Source organism: Paramormyrops kingsleyae, chromosome 6 (assembly GCF_048594095.1).
Source record: "Paramormyrops kingsleyae isolate MSU_618 chromosome 6, PKINGS_0.4, whole genome shotgun sequence".
NCBI lineage: Eukaryota > Metazoa > Chordata > Actinopteri > Osteoglossiformes > Mormyridae > Paramormyrops > Paramormyrops kingsleyae.
This window is the reverse complement of record NC_132802.1, coordinates 30,625,771-30,643,105: the sequence shown is the minus strand read 5'-3', so window position 1 is coordinate 30,643,105 and position 17,335 is coordinate 30,625,771. Positions and strand designations below refer to the sequence as shown.

The 17,335-nt window shown below is 40.4% G+C and overlaps 1 protein-coding gene across 8 annotated transcripts; it reads right to left on the bottom strand.

Annotated features, from left to right (window-relative positions):
• Positions 1-232: 232 nt before the first annotated feature.
• Positions 233-15,629, bottom strand: LOC111844682 (embryonic polyadenylate-binding protein-like). Of its 8 annotated transcripts, none has more exons than XM_023813363.2 (17): positions 15,460-15,629; positions 13,521-13,724; positions 13,174-13,367; positions 12,843-12,958; positions 12,482-12,568; positions 11,830-11,969; positions 11,562-11,656; positions 10,295-10,432; positions 9,574-9,669; positions 9,151-9,414; positions 8,784-8,871; positions 8,574-8,693; positions 8,154-8,350; positions 7,911-8,004; positions 5,699-5,829; positions 5,556-5,630; positions 233-501 (listed from the first exon to the last, which is right to left on the bottom strand). In XM_023813363.2, exons 2-16 carry the CDS (start codon positions 13,711-13,713, stop codon positions 5,568-5,570), a joined length of 2,016 nt encoding a protein of 671 aa, XP_023669131.1. In that variant the 5' UTR covers positions 13,714-13,724; positions 15,460-15,629; the 3' UTR covers positions 233-501; positions 5,556-5,567. The 8 variants fall into 8 exon arrangements, with proteins under 8 accessions (XP_023669131.1, XP_023669136.1, XP_023669134.1 ...); XM_023813368.2 differs by having other exon boundaries at positions 8,154-8,245; positions 15,460-15,628; XM_023813366.2 differs by having other exon boundaries at positions 8,154-8,296; positions 15,460-15,627.
• Between the last annotated feature and the right edge of the window lie 1,706 nt (positions 15,630-17,335).

Below are 17,335 nucleotides of genomic sequence, written 5' to 3'. Positions count from 1 at the left end.
TGCAATGACAGGTTCAAGCAATGCTTTTTAAAACACCACAGAAAAATGCTAAATCGCAATATATCAGACTTCCAGCTGGAGATTCATAGTGCAGGATACACAGAAAATGCATAAAATTCCTGACTTGCTACCAAAGGCGGCATGATCACAATCATGCAGGTAGACCAATACCTTTACCATACTTTGCAAGGTCCAAGGACAGTTAGGGAGAGGGACAACACAAACATTAGGATCCATTTAATTTTTTTTTAATGCACAGAAAATTCAATTCCCCAATTTAAACAAAAGTAAACAAAACCACTTTCTGCAAACAGTATGCTGGCTTTTCAACTACATTCTAAAGTCATTTCTCATCATTTGCCCAATGAACTGGCAATGAATGTGTTTACAAATTTCTTCAAATTCCCCCTAAATCTAAACTTTCAGGAAAGCTTCCACGTTGCAATTTCCATCAAAACACTGCAATGATCATTTTCCATGTTGGTCATTCATGTGGTTTATCTAGACAAAACAGAAATTCAGATTAGCCATGGCCCCAGATGAAATGTTTTTACATGGCAAGACTCATGAAGTTAACACTCCCGCATTTTTTTTTTGACAATGGCAATGTCCATAAAGAAATACCATAACTCACAAAAACTTAAATCAATAGACACCCAGACATACACCATTCCTCATCTTGTGTCTGAGCTGGTTCTTGATTTGAGGCGAACCCCCATGCACTAATTTTTTTCCCCCTCAACCAGCCTCTAAATGTGTCTGCAGTTTGTGTGTGCTGTACATTGTCATGCAGATTGTCGCAATGAGAACTGACTGGGGAAACTGGTCGATATTACCAACAATACATTATCGATATTGTTGCCATATCGCCCAGCCGTTCATATAAAAGTTCCAATAATTCCAATATTTATTTATTTATTTTTTAAATCAGATGCCACGGATTAGTCTAAAAGTGGTTGATCCAAAATAAAAGCATTGTTACATGAATAGCAAGTTGATCATCTGCTAAACTGTTAGCCAGTCAGACAGTGTTACACTCAAGAACAATAGTGCTGTAACAGGGTACCATGTAAAAGAATGATCAAGCAAAGGCACTCATTTAGCAGAACAATGTGTGCCAGCTACAGGACTGGCTGAGCAATGTTACAGCCATGAGCACAGGGGTCCTGGCCTGCAGAGCCAGCCACCACCCTCAGGCTCTCCCTGAGATAGACAAGGGCCTTTAGTAAGTACCGAAAGTATTGCATAACTTACTATGAACATAAATCATTTACCATGTGTACATTTGGATGTAATGGTTTAGACCAGGGTTGGGCAACTGGCAGCCAGCAGGCAATACTCGCCCCCCTTCACTCTTTTCCTGCCCACGCACTGTGCAGAAATATTTAAGTAGTACCTTATAAATTAATGAAATAATACTTTGAAATTAATCAAAATGCTGTCCATTAGGAGCTAGAAACAGTTAACAGGAGAAATGTAAAACAGTAGGGGCCAGCCGAACATTTAGCTGAATCAAGTATCGAGCATGAATGTGTTCTTTCTGAAGCAGACCATCATCTGATCATTACTGACGAATGTAAATCTGCATGGCTTTTTCAGTTCTCTGTTGTACTAAAATTGCAGGAGTTTTAAATTCTCATGGTTAAATGTAGACTTAGGCAGCATTACAGTACACCTTGGTATTTTGGGTTTACCACAGCAAACAAGGCAGATGTCAAAGCCTACTTGGACAGATCATTTACACTGCATGCTTCAAGCTGTATTTACACCTGCATAGAGAAGGATTCTGATAGCTGAATCCAAACGGCAATAGGTTTTTAATCACTTAGAACCCGAGTAGCAAAGTCTGGCATTATCAGTTCCGTAATCGGCACTGAACAAATAAATTAGTTTCAGGGTATTAACGAAATGAAAAGCACTGTCCCATAAATAGTGACAGATCAGAGCCAGTTTCCCCTTCACCTGTCTACTTGAGGGGTGGGAATTCCACTCTCACAGCGTTCGTTCAGTGTTGTAATGGCAGAGAGTGTTAAGTTGGTATATTATCAAACTGTTCAGTACGCCTGACGGTTCAATATGTGCGTGAACTGCAGTATTACGATATGCCTGTCATTTTCCTATATGTATTGGCACAAATAGAAGTCAGTTTCCCCAAAAACAAACACTACCATTCAAAAGTTTGGTGTTTTCAAAAAAGCAAGTTTTGTCCATTAAAATAACACCAGAGTAACATTTTCTACTCAGTATTTGTGATCAATGCTGTAAATGACTATCACAGCTGGAAACGGCTGCTTAATGGCATATCTACATAGGTGTACAGAGGCCCATTATCAGCAACAATTAGTCCTGTGTTCGCCAATGCAAGTTTCATTTCAAAGGTTAATTGATCATTAGAAAACCCTTTTGCAATAGTTAGCACAGATGAAAATTGTTGTGCTGATTAAAAGCAGCACTAAAACTGCCCTTCTTTGGACTAGTTGAGTATCTGGAGCATAAATTGTGGGTTCAAGTACAAGCTCAAACTGGTCAGAAACAAAGAACTTTCTTCAGAAAGTCATCAGTTTACTCTTGTTCTGAGAAATGAAGGCTATTCCATGTGAGAAGCCGAGCATTTTGTACAATGCTCGGTATTATGGCGTCACAAGAGCGCAAACAGGCTCTAACCACAACAGAAAGAGGAGAGGGAGGCCCCAGTGCACAAGTGAACGAGAGGATTAATATATTACAGTGTGTAGTTTGAAAGACAGACACCTCATAGGTCTTCAACTGGCAGCTTCATTAAATAGTACCCGCAAAAGACCAGCCTCAGTGTCAACAGTGAAGAGGCAACTTCAGGATGCTGGCCTTCTAGGCAGAATCGCAAAGAAAAAGCTGCATCTCAGAATGGCCAATAAAAATAAAAAATAAAAAAAGATGGGCAAATGAACAGTGGACAAAAGAAAGATTGTCTATCCATAGCACTTTTCTCCAAATCTAAGTTTGAGGCATTCAGATCACAAAAAACAACATTTGTGACACGCAGATCAAATGAAGACACTGGAGGAGTGCTTGACATCTGTCAAGCATGGTGGAGGTAATGTGATGGTAAAGTGGGAGATTTGTACACAGGTAAATGGGATCTTGAAGAAGGAAGGCTATCACTCCATTTTACAACACCATGCCATATCTTGTGGGCAGCACTTTATAGGATGAAACCGACTCCAATTAACAGGACAATGACCCAAACACAGCTCCCAACTATGCAAGAACTATTTAGGGAAGCAGTCAGCTGGTGTTGTGTGTATGATGGAGTGGCCAGCACAGTGACTGGGTCTCAGCTATATTGAACTGTTATGGAAGCAGCTTGACCCAATGTTATGTAAGAAGTGCCCATTCAACTTGTGAGAGATGCTTCAAAAAGCACACAGTGAAATCTCACCAGGTTACCTCAAACTGAAGGTCTACAAGGCTGTAATTGCTGAAAATGGAAGGACTGACGAAAGCAAAGTTTGAAGAACACTTGAATTTCAAAAATGATTTCTGAATTTGACAGACTGTCCTATTTAGCTAGCTATATTTCTTATTCAAAATCATTTCATGCATGTTTCATGGAAAACAAGGAAACTTAAGTGAGCCCAAACTTTTGAATGGTAGTGTACATCTAAAACACTGGGGTCACCTTGAGGGGCTATAATTTAAATGAATTTAAATGTCATTATATAACAGCAGATGGCATAAATTATCTGCCTCCTGGCTAAAGGTAGCCGCATCCTTCAAATGTAATCGACGTTGTTTCAGCAATACAACGTATGAGCGGTGATCCCACTCTCTGCCGACAATTTGCTGACACAAGTGACGCTGTAGGGTTGGACAGCAGCCAGCAAGCTCTGCACTGCACTCATCTGTAAATGGTGTAAAATATGATATCCGTGTACTTATCTTCATTGTAAATGTCATTACCGTTTGCAGTGGAATGCGAGGGATTCATTAGCGTTTTAAGTCAAGTAAAACTGATGTTTCCTTATCTGTGCTGCTACTAAAATTAAACCAATGAACCAAGAGAATTTTAAAAGAGCTGTCATCTTCATAAAAGTGACCACCCCTCACCACGATTGGCCTTTTCCTTTTTTCTGCTGCAAACACTTCCTGCGCTCTCCTGCGTCGTGTAGTTTGTAATACTGATCCTCTATCTATACTTACGGTGCTGCAGATGCCTGTGGTTGCCTTTTAACAGTGATATGCTGAACTTCATATATATTCTTGTTAAATAAAATTTTAAAATTTGCATTCAAAAAAAAAGTTGCCAAAAAAAAAAAAGTGTGGGGGCATGGTGGTGTGTGTGTGGGGGGGGGGGGGGTGCCTTGTATTTGGAATACAGTGATGCACAATATCAAATTCAGCTAGGCAGAACACCAGAATTTCTCTGGAGCCTCTCAGCGCTTTGTATGCAAATACGAACTAGGAGGTGAACTACGTGACGATGGCGAGTGTCACTTTTCACGTTTTTCTTTCCTTGACTTCATACAGTAGAGACATAAACAAGGCCTAGTTAGTCATGCTGCCATTTTGTCTACATATAGAGTTATGGAAAAATAAGAAATTCATTGTTTAATTAAAGGGTGATGTGCCATCATCTTAGATACCTAAACCTTTAACATGACGCATACAAAATCATGGCATTACACCCCTAATGTTAAGGGATCAAAATATGGCCTAACGTTACAAAAGGTTAAACAATGGTGACGCTTGTTGCAACAACTGCAATAAAATCCTTTCATGCAAGGGAGGGAACACGAGAAATTTAAAACAATTAACGAAGCATCAAACAACTATGCAAAAAAATGCAGTTTGACTGCTTCCCATGCAATCAAGCTCCATCCAGAACTGCATCATGTATAAAGTTTAATAGCCATTATTTTGTGTGTTTGTTCATACACATACACACAAATTAGTATTTTAACTCAGCTGTTACAGAAGTAAGGATATGTTGATAAGGTGCTAATAAAACAATGTAATTTGTCCCATTAAGTGAATGTGTTTTCTAGCAAAAATCAAAACAACTGATAAAGCACCGGAACTACAAGCAGTATCCATAAAAGTAATAGCACTAATAAAATCCTAATACCGACCCCTATTCTCTCCCGTACTCATTTTAAACTGTTTCACAGTTTTGCCATCTAATTTTTTCATATTGTCCAGACGTTACACTGGGGTATACAGCATTTTAAAACAAAATGTTGACTGGTATTTAAGAGATGTTTGTATGCCTATGTCAGTGTTATTTTATGCTGATTAAAGATGTTATTACATTACAAAATAAGAGAGTTACAGAATTTTGATATTGCTTGCCTGTGTCCTGGGCCAACGCTGGAGTGGTTAATCAGGGTATAGACTGAAAGGACCGCAGGTGTGTTTTAAAACAAACTAAGCCAACTAGGCCACAAACATGCTGTGGGCTAAAACCTACCAGTCAGCCTCAACACCAAAAAAATAAATAAAAACGTGAAATACTCTTTTTGCTTTGGACACAAACAAACCAAAGCCATAATCACACCAATTAAAACACTGAAACCTACCCAAAGTGCACATTACTTATTTGGGGAGATTTCCTTCGCCTGGTGAGCTTGGAGAACAGCCACTGCTTCATCCACCTGAGCAAAGAAAGGTGAATTAACACAGCTCTCAGCCAAGTCCCAGTCCCAGAAATAAAATCTGATACCTTTGAATGAAGGGATTCCGGGGACTCAAGCATGTGCAGCAGCTCAGAGTTGTCAATCTCCAGCAACATGCCTGTTATCTTGCCAGCCAGCGAGGGGTGCAGAGCCTGGATCAGGGGGTACAGTCGCTCACCTGTGACCCAAACAAATCCAAGTCAGCACATTTAAACATCCGATTTACACCCAACAAGCACAGTTCTATATTTCCTACAGGCCTCCATCCAAGGGCTGTAGCACCTGTATTAAGAAAAGTCACCATTAGACTATTTGAATCTGCTGTGAAGTCGACGTAGTTGATGACGTCTATGCTGAAAATGCGGAAGCATCTCCCCCTCATATTAATGAAATTACCTGTAGGATTTCTAAAACGCTTCAGTTCATAACAAATGTTCTCTTAATATCGGCAAGCAATTATGGGAGCATTTCAAATTATTACTAAGCAAGGAGGATGTTTTTACACTGTGCAGAGTTTCGATGGCATACCACGGCAGCACTAGCGCTACACGCAAGCACCTGAAGAGAAAACGCACAGGTGCTATTCTGGATGATGAACTGCCAGAATAGGTGAGACCACTGCAAGTGTTGTCTGTGTTTAATAAATTAGTATTAAAAGCCATGAAGTTGTCCGTGTGCTACCTTACAATCTCCACTGGAGTGTTTGAGAAAATGTTTAGGCCAAAATCTGGGCTTATTCTACATTGATGGTACCAGTATGTGTGTTTGTGCCCGTTGGGCTTGTTGGGACCAGTGTTACCGTAAAATAAAATTGAAATACAAACTAATGAAAAAATGGTTTTCATTTCAGTTAATTTACCAAATAAGCCTTTAAATCAGCAAAAAGTACCACCAACCCACCAAGGTCTTAACCTGGTGTAACCACATCATCTCCTCTTTTTAAAAGCTGTCCCTTCCTTCACCACGACTTCAGTACTTACTGCTTCCTTGACATACCAAGACAGTAGCATGGGGTGCTCCACTAATCAACTTTAATAAGCATAAAGATATGGCCAATTTATACAGATTACTATACTTGTGTACTATACTTTTGGGCATCACATTACACATCTCATTAATATCTTAGGCACACTATTAATCTGCTTATTGAACTGCGGGCCAAAATAATGTCCGTATACTGCCAGAAATTCGGCATCCATTATCTAAAGCCATGCAACGACAATTTGTTGTTAAAATAATATTCAACTGTGAACTTGATTTTCTGGAGGAAAAAATTCTTTAGATTTACAGTTTTTTTTTTTTTTTTTTTTTTTTTTAAAGTTCTATGGATTAATCATTAGTGGCAGCCCAAGAATAACACGGTCATATTTGAGAAAAAAAAAAGCTAATCCAAGCATCATTGTTCATTATGTGCAATGCATGACCACAATTTTTAGAAACAAGAGCCACGCTGCAGTGAAACGGGGTTCTGCTGTTATAAGTACAAAAGCCTCAGTGCTATTTTGAAACAAGGACTCCTGTGGTGCTCAACTGCATTTTTCACAAGACATCAGCAATGAATAATTTGCCTAAGATCTACATACTGTAGCTGCACTGAATCAGCCTGAAGAAGCCTTAGGCATTTCATTATAAGTTTCAAAAGAGCATTTTCAGATATGATGTTTCTTTAATACATGACCAATCCAATGTCATCTTACTACAACGCAACAGTAAAATCACAAGTCGATATTATCTGTCACTAATATTAATCTGGCCAGGGAAGATATTGCAGACTTTAGGTCCCAAATATTCATACTTACAAATGACTAAGCAAAAGTGCAGAACCTGCTTTGGTCCCAGTATCCTGGGCTATGTACACATTCCACACCACAGCTGCAGTGGAAATTGCAAATGCAATGGACACAGACTGTTGGGCGATTTGTATAACTAGTAAGCAAATAAACCTTGTTTAAGCAGCACATCAAAGTTCATTCCACTTAATACAAGCAGTGACGAAAGTTATTTACCATATACCAAGAATTAAACCTCAAAATGCAAATTCAGTTACTAGCAATGTTACCTTATGAAAATCCTGCCTTTGTCCAGCTGGATTGCCCAATATTTTTCAAATGCAAGCATAAACACAGGCAGAACATCCCTTTAAACGCAAGAAAGACACCACTCTTCAGTCAGTCAAAGTCCTAGGGTACATTTACTAATTCCATTGGACATGATGCTTACCTCTATAGAGGTAGTTTCATGGAAGCCTCATACACATACCTAACAGCTGCTTCTGCTCCATCAAGGGTGCAGCAGCCAGCATGGAAGCAGTGAGGGGCTCCTGTCCATGAACGTGGACTGCTGGCTCCACCACCTACAGAACAGGTGCCCACACTGCTCAGCTGTCATCTAGTTGCCATTAGCTTTAAAAATATTCTAGCAACGCCAATAACAACCAAGAGTTAAGACAGGAAAGCCTAACAATACGACATACAGAGGAGAGTCAACCAGGTTCCTACCTACCTGTTGTATAGTTGTCTGGCCTGGCATGGCTATGACCTGCTGCATGTTACGGACCCCTGAAGAATACTTGTACTGGCTCACACCACGCACAGCTGCAGCGGACATCGAGGTACGGCCCCCAACAGTTTGTGTGCCAATGTTGGCTACAGAGGCCAATTGCCCATTATCAAAATCATAGTTAAAGGGGATTACAATAACTGCAACAAAACCAATACATTTATTAAAACGCTCTCAGAACAGACAGAGCAATCACGATTCCGCTACCAATTCTGGAGGTGGCAGGGCAAATCAATGACTTATGAATAACACAGTATATATAGTAATGGATATTACTCAGACTATAAAATTCACATCAAAACCACGTGACTTTTTTTGCTGTGCAAAAACAAAAGTAAAAAATTAAGCATTAAGATGTCTCACCAACTCTCTGCGAGTGGCTTATGCCTCGTGGTACCTGAGTTGAGGCCTGTTTTACTGTGCTAATAGGAGTAGAAGCTCGACGAGGAGGGGCAGTCCTGACAAACTGCGGCAGATACGGGTCTGTCCGTGAGGGAAGAGATCAGCACGTACCACAACACTAAGCTTAATGAGAGCCTCAATTTCCCCACCCCAATTCTCAGGAGCACTCACCTTGGGGCCTTGGAGGCTGGGCAGCCCAGCGGGGAGCTGCACGGATTGGGCTCATGGTGTTGGGCGCATAGAAAGAACGGCTTTGAGGCTGGGAAGGTTCACAAAGCAGCATCATTGGACCAGAGAAAGCCATAGACACAAGAAAATTTCACAAGCCTACAGCAAATACCTCACCTCTTATCCCAACTCCAGCTCAAGTAATAATTTAGGATTATTTTCAACATTCCTCCAATTAAGAGGGGGACCATATGGAGAAGGCAGCAGAAGCAATGGGCTTAGGTCTTCTAATACTACAAGTGACTGGTGAACAAACTCCTAATGAGGACATGACGGCTTTTTTTTTTTTTTTTAAAAAGGCACCACATACCTGTGGCATAGCAGAAACATAGTATCCAGAAGACTGCTGGTAGGAGCCAACGGGGCCAGGCATGGCCCTCACACTCGCAAGCCGCTGCAGGTACTGGTTGGTGAGGATAGCCTTCCGCTCTTCTTTTCTCTGAGCCAAAGCCACGTACAGCGGCTTCGTGCTGACAATGCGGCCGTTCATCTCAGTCACTGCTTTGGTGGCCTCCTCAGGGGACGAGAAGCACACGAAGCCAAAGCCTTTGCTGTGTCCCCCATCCATCATCACCTAGACAATAGAAGCCCACATTTATTTGTGCACAGCTACCAGGGAAGCAAATAAGCCAGCAGCTGGAGGTACTCTCATACATATTGGCCTCTAAAAACTAAACTAATTTCGGGAAATTCCCCATTTGTTTTAACTTCTCAGAGACAAAAGGACAGTTACTTTAGCACTTGTGATGGTGCCATAAGGGGCAAACTCCTTCCGCAGCCTCTCGTCATCTATGCTGTCATCCAGATTCTTGACATACAGATTGACACCCTAGAAAATGAACATGAAGCATTTGTATAAATTGCAATATCATCATACTTATTTTGATGATATTTTGAAAACTGAAAGACGTTTTAGAGGGGCTTTAGTGCTATCCATCCATCTAGGGTGTTCAGCTGGGAGTTGCCTAGTGTTGAAGATAGACTGAAGAAATGTTGGGCTTCTCTCATATAATGGGAATGAATGCCATTCTTTGCAGCAATTAAAACCAGGTACTGTTTGGTGAGCCCTGGAGATATCACCAGGGTTCTCATCCTCATATCTTCTGCAGAGTGATATAATTGTGTGTGGAGTTCAGTAGCAGAAGATTCCTACATTAAAAACTGCTCACTAAAAAGTCTGCGGATTATCTTGAGTAACTGGGTCATAATATCGGGTAAGAGATACTGCTGTTGAATTTTTCAAATGCATTTTTCTGATGCTTTAATCACCACAGAAAGAATACTCAAGAGAAGCCCAACATTTCTACGGCCGATATCTCAAAAACGAGGCAACTCCCAGCAGAACAACCTAGATGGGTAGATAGCACTAAAGCCCCTCAAACATCCTCAGTTTCAGGATGATCTACCCCTTTAAATGCCCTCTACCGCTAGCATTAAAGGCCATGTGTCGGTACCTGATAACGATGAAGTCGTTCTTGTTTCATCTGTTCAAACTTCCGCTTTAGCTCTCCCTGTCGTTCCAGCCTCTTCTGGGCTCGTCCCACATAAATAACTCTCCCACTCAGCTCCTTCCCATTCATCTGCTCCACCGCCTTCAGAACAGAAAAGAGACATGAACTGCCTAATCTACAAACACATAATTTTTCAATAATTACTGATTAATTACCAATCCGGTAATTTATAAAGAACCTATGATTCAATCTGGCCTACACCAAAAACTACATGACAACACAGAACATGTTTAGCATGCAAACGCAGTCTTTTTGAATAAATATACTATATGAACAGAAGTATTGGGACACACCTCTCATTCATTGAATTCAGTTTCATTCAAACCCATTGCCACAGGTGTATAAAACCCAAGTACCTAGCCATGCAGTCAGGTTTACCAACATTTGTGAAACAATAACCCATTCTGAAGAACTCTGAATTCAAGCAAGGTACTGTCATAGTATGTAACCTTTTGCAATAAAGGTGTTTGTGAAATTTCTCCCCTGCTAAATATTCAGTGAAAACATTTAGAAGCAGACTCAGTCCTACCACGTAAAAGTAACAGAGTGAGGTTACCGAATACTGAGGTGCATAGTGCACAAGTCTGGGAGCTTCATGGAATGGACTTCCTTAGCCGAGCAGCTGCATGCAAGCTTCACATCACCAAGCACAATACCAAGCGTTGGATGGAGTGGTGTAAAGCACACCACCACTGGACTCTGGAGCAGTGGAAACGTGTTTTATGGAGTGATGAATCACATTTCTCTGTCTGGCAGTCTGATGAGTCTGGATTTGGCGAATGCCAAGAGAATGTTACCTGCCTGACTGCATTGTGCCAACTGTAAAGTTTGGTGATAATGGTACGAGGCTGTTTTCCCATGGGTTGGGCTAGGCCCCTTAGCTCCAGAGAAGGGAACTTAATGCTTCAGCATATAAAGACATTTTGGACAATTCTATGCTTCCAACTTTGTGGGAAAAGTTTGGGGAAGAACCTTTGCTGTTCCAGCATGACTGTGCCCCAGTGCACAGAACAAGGTGAATAAAGACATGGTTGGCTTGACTGGCTCACACAGAGCCCTGGGGGGGGGGGGGGACCAACTCCATACAGATACCTATGTTACCTTTAGAAAGGCCAGGTGTCCCAATGCTTTTGTCCATACAGTGTCTCATCTCAGAGGTACAAATAAATCACAGGCATCATGACAGCTACCACACTCCTCACCTCCATACCTTTTGAGCATCCTCGTGACTCTCAAAGTTCACAAAGCCAAATCCACGAGACCGACCCCGTTCATCCATCATCACACGCACGCTGAGGGTCCTACCTATGCAGATAGGACGAAATCTTTAGAGCTGTTCAGCTGATAGCCGTTTTGTTCGCCAATTTCATAAAAACTACTGACTGGCTTAAGATTCAACTTGCATAAAGCAGCTAAAAGTGCTGGAAAGAACCATGGTGGCCAAGTTTAATATTCATAATGACTTTTGCTACAGCTACCGTATTCAGAGAACACTTCCTTCAGCTTCTCATCATCCACATCTTCCCCAAAGTTCTTGACATAGACGTTGGTGAACTCCATGGCCTTAGCCCCAAACTCCGCCTCCCGATCTTTTCGGGACTTGAAGTGGCCCACAAAACTGCAAATAAAAGCCATTTAGACAGTTGTTGCCAATTTTGTGTATGACAGGACATGCCATATTTAACAACTGACTTGAATAAATTAAGACAGACTGGCCAGCAGTCTGTTTGCTCACTGCTCCACCTGCTGGTCACATCTCTACTTTAGAATTTTCACACAGACACTATGCAGAAGAGCTGCTTTAACATCACAATAAGGAGGGATGTCACCTAAATTAGTAAAATAAGGTGGTTGAGCTTCATACTTTGAGACATAGTGAGAATCTAAGCATTGTACCAATGACAAAATTTATCAAGGGCTGTGACACCGGGCAACCAGGGTAACAGCAGGAGCTAGAAGCTGCTTTAAAAGGAGTCACCTTCATAAGCAGCAAGAACAGCTGGCGTACATATTGATAACCATCTAACTGGCAATAATGAGCTGCCACTTTAAAGCCCACATTACTTTACAGGTGCCAACTTAAACACAAAATTTTCCATAGTTATGTAGGTGGATAAAGGTCACACTAACCCAAATGTGGACATCAAAACATTTTTTCCCAGGGAACATGAAACTGGTTCTGTTTTCCCTGATGTCAACTGTCTATCTCTCTCTAAGCTGTGCAAAAACAAAATGTTAACTGAAAATATTAGCTCTATCACAAAGACAGTGAGAACTTGCTTTTTATAAAAATCGAGACACTACCATTCACTTAGTCTATACAGCTCAGGTGTTACACTGGCATTAACAATTGACCTAAATACACCATTCAATCATTTATCCAAAAATGGATAATACAGTTCAAAAGATAAGTCTGTTGAACTAGATTTGGGAATTAAGATGCACTGAGCAAGCACCCAGTTGGTTAAAGTTCACTTTCATTTTTACATACACTTTCCGATCATTGAGCAACATTCCATTCATGGTTTCGATGGCACGATTGGCTGCTTCTTGGGTCTCAAAATGAACAAAGCCATATCCTTTAGAGCCATTCTCATCACACACAACCTGGAAAACATCCATATTACCTAGTTAAAAACAAAATTAAGCAAGCCTTGCTTGCAAACCTATGCAAAAAAAATCAAAACTAGTTACAAAAGTATAATTAATATCTTGCTTTTTTAGCATTTCCATTTCAAAACAAATTTAACCAAGAATCTAACTTCACTGAAAATGTACAGAGACTGGCAATTATAATTCTGTAGACATTTACTGAAAAGTACCTTGCAAGAAAGGATGTTTCCAAAAGCAGAAAAGGTATCAAATAACGCCTTGTTATCAATTGACTCATCCATGTTCTTAATAAAGATGTTTCCAACACCAGACTTGCGCAGTCTAGGATCACGCTGGGACCACATAATCCTAATAGGTCGACCTTTGATGACCTCGTAGTTCATTGTGTCCAAAGCACACTCCGCTATGGAAAACATTGAGAAGAGATGTGGTGCATCAAAAATGAAGTTTGGGGGGTATCAACCGCAAACATTTCAAAGTATTTTCCTCCAAAAATATACATTATATAAGCCTTAAAGTAAACATATAAATTTCAAGAGCAGAGAACAAGAGTCACCGTCAGCAGGCTGATGAAAGTTGATATAGGCGTATCCGAGGGACCGTCGGGTGATAATGTCCCGACAGACACGGATGGACATTATGGGACCTGCTGGGGAGAACTTCTGGTAGAGCATGGCCTCTGTGACATCAGGATGAAGGTCCCCCACATACAGCGAGGCAAGGGGGTATGATGAGCCAGTGCTGTTCATCTTGAAACACTCTGCAAGACACCACAGATACAATATTGGTTCATATACCTGAACAGTACTGCTTTATTGCCAGAAATTAAAATTAAATAGGTAATGATGCGCAGTAGGCAGCGAGTGACTTATTGCAAATATTCACAACCATATGACCTTAATGCAAATTTCTTACAACCTGCAACACAACCAAACCAACATTGAAATATAGCAATTCATTCTTAAGCCGTGAACCTACAGGGTGCCATTTGCCTCAAGGTAGCACCACATACCTGTCAAATACCTTATTTATTGTCAAATACCTTTATAGTATTGCACCGATGTGGAAGTTTTGACCAATACTGATAGTGATAGATATATTTTTCTAATATGACTGATACCAATTATCGATTACCAGCTAACCTGAGCAATTTGTAACATTTTTATTCTGTGGTGAAAAGCTCAATATGTAGGCCAGACTTCATGATGAAGTGAAAAGTATAAAAAACATTCAATATGAAGCTTAAAATAACGAGCCGCTGAAGACACATAAACAGAGCAATTCCTAAACATACTACAGTATTAGGCAAGTTCCTGTAATCTCCCGTTTAATATCAGCGTATATGAAACGTTTTGCACTATAATTTTGACCATCACCATGGAAGTGAAAAAAGTTGCTACGGCTGCTTCTGTGTTAAACGTGTACTAGAAAAGAGACGAGCTTTAAAAACCATTCGGACTGAAGATTAAACTGTACTCGAGAACATTTTTTCCTCAGATATTCCAAATATAGTTAATGCCAAAGGCAAAATGCAAACACTGAAAGTGCACCGACATACATTCCATAAGGCCTGTGTAAAAGTTCAGCGGGATGTGTGTGAAAACGAACTCCCAGCCCTAAGGGGGTGCCAAAGCACAAGTCTGGTTGCTGACACCAGTTGTATTACAATTTGTGCTTGAATACAAGGCGTAAAAATTTCAGGGCCGTAAACTTTACAATACCAACCTCGTTTGCACACCAGTATTTATATTTAAAACGTTGATTTCAACGTAGCGTATGAAATTAACTACATCAAGCTCAAATATTCAAATGTTTCATACCTGCAAATCGCCACAAACTGTTCTGAGCGCAGTAAAAGCAGACCCAAGTTCCACACCTATAGTTCTACCTGTAAAGCTGATTATATGCACATGCGAATCACACGCGTTACCAGTCACCCACCCAGGATACCAGCCGTTGTAATCAGTGAAAACCAGTCATATGTAATTTAGCTTTTTAGTTTATGCGATGGATGGAAGGAAGGGTGACGATTTCAAATAATCGACCGTAGCCACTACATAAAAACGACGGGAGATGATGCACCTAAAAATAAAGTGAAAAAGGCTAAATCACGATAAAACTCAAACGCTGATACGCTAACAGTGCCAGCTAGATTAATTAAAACACCATCCGGGATACCACACTCTGGATAAACATCCAAGTGAAAAGAAATGAAGGTAATATTTAATTAAACTTAGGTCATGTATAACAAATTAAGTTCTCAATACAAGAGCATAGCAGAAATAATACTATAAAACACACCAGATCACTAGGCAGTGCTTGCAGCTCTTCGAAGTTTCATGGGCCGGCATCATACTTTACGAACAATCAAGTTCAGCATTAATTCGTCCGTTTTTTAAGTAAATCTTCAAACGCAAGTATCAATAAATAAGCACCCAACTTCTAAAGATATAAGATAAACTCGGAACACAACTGCGCCAGAAGCAGCTCCTTACCTTCCTCAGTAAAGCAGTGGATTGATGAAACCCTCAGCCGTTAATCTGCTGACGTTCAAAAATAAAGCTGCAAAAGCCAAAGCGCTTTTTTATATAATTTTATAGTAACTCAATTAACGGTAGCGGCTCAGCACTCGGCGGCCGTGGCACTACTCTTTACGCGCATCATTTATCAGCTCGCAGGTGGAATTCCTCCGCGCTAAAATAGTCCTACAAACAGTCCCTTTCCACTGTTATTCAGCTTCCAGAGACATTAATATACAATTAAATTAAATAATAATGAAATAATATACAATTAAATTTTATAGCTAGACACATCTGTACCGGTTTTCGGTAGTGTTTGGGTTTTTCTAGTGACATGGGCATGGAGGAGATAGTATGCGTTAATAACTGGTGCTGCAGTTGTATCTTTAGACGGCAGGATTGGGTTGTTCAGTTTCTGAAAGTTTCATTAAATTTAATATCACGCCGCAATCTGGCGAACTAATTAAATATGTAACATTTTCGCCATTCGGAATAAAACCAAATCGCTCAGGTTTTATTGTGCCATCAAGATCATGGTGTTAATGAAAGGGCAACCCGTACGTTTAATGTTATTTATTGTGATTAAAATTTTAATCATTACAATATGTACATATCTAATCTCAGTATAAAGTGGTTTTATGTAAGAAAACCTGGGGATGAAATTGCTCTGATGTTATAAATGGCAAGGGCTGCCATGCAGAACCGACCAGACGGCTGGGCCCCGGATTTCCATGGGGGCTCGCAGGGTGGAGGGGATCGAAGGTTCTGGGCCGTATGGACTAAAACATATCTTATTATTTTTAGGCGGAACTGAAGTCATGACCGAAGCTCTTGAGTTTTTTACAACCAGGAAGGAGTTCTATTAAAATCTTTAAAAAGAGACCTAATTTTAACACACAATAATATTGATAAACGGTACTATGTCACCCTATATATCGTTTTGAAAACGTATCTATATAAAGTAAAGAAGCACGTTTGGGTTTTATCACGGAGTGATAAGCGCTCCGTCAGGGAAGCCTCGGCTGTCACCGATGGGAGTAACGGCTCAGCAACCACGACATTTTTAAAATGAGATATTATAGATAAACAACGTAAAAATGTCGGTGGTGTGGTGGTACTTTTTGCAGTTTAAAGTCCGAGCCGAATCGATAGGTGCTGTATAATAAAAAACTTATGCCAACTACACTACAGGCCAGAAGTTCGGGCCCAAAAAAAATGATACTGCTTTGTCAAACTTTTATTACAAGAAAATATTAGAAATACTTAGATGTAACTGACTGGTTTTGAAGTGTATTGTAACAATTTGCTGTGCATTATAAGTGTATTTTAATGAATGTGCGTTCCAATGAATGAATTAATAAGAACATAGTTTTACCTGTTCCATCAAAATAACCACCTTTAACAGGGTAGCACATATTCATTTCTAGCAATTTTTGAAAATAACTTGTGTCCAAACCCTTCCAGCACCTTTTCCAGCATGCAAACCGTTCTGTCTCATTTGTAGACTCTTACTTTGATCTTGTTGGACCAACTCATCCTGTGGATGGACTTTCGTCTGTCTTTGAGACCTGCTTCCAGTCCAGAACACCCCAGTATTTGTGCTGTTTAGCCTATATTAATCTCCTTTTCTCGCTAACACCACAAAGTAAAGGTTTACTGGCAGCTACTCGACCATATAGTCCAGCTGCTCTTGGTATTTGCTGGACTGTATTAACAGATAATAATTCCCCTTGTTCACATTAATCACAGCCCTCTGCAGTCGTCTTCCAATTTCTTTTACACATCACATCTCAGTGTTGGTCTTCAGCCTTTCCTGTCACTTTCCTTGACCCAGACTGTCTCCAGTCACTAT

Excerpts from the sequence above, each read along its gene's own strand:
- LOC111844682 (XM_023813363.2), bottom strand. The coding sequence starts at position 13,713 with ATGAACAGCACTGGCTCATCATACCCCCTTGCCTCGCTGTATGTGGGG. Across the intron at positions 8,872-9,150 it reads ATGTTTCTGCTATGCCACAG|CCTCAAAGCCGTTCTTTCTA; the intron begins GTATGTGGTGCC and ends GAACCTTCCCAG. Across the intron at positions 8,005-8,153 it reads GCCAGACAACTATACAACAG|GTGGTGGAGCCAGCAGTCCA; the intron begins GTAGGTAGGAAC and ends CCTGTTCTGTAG.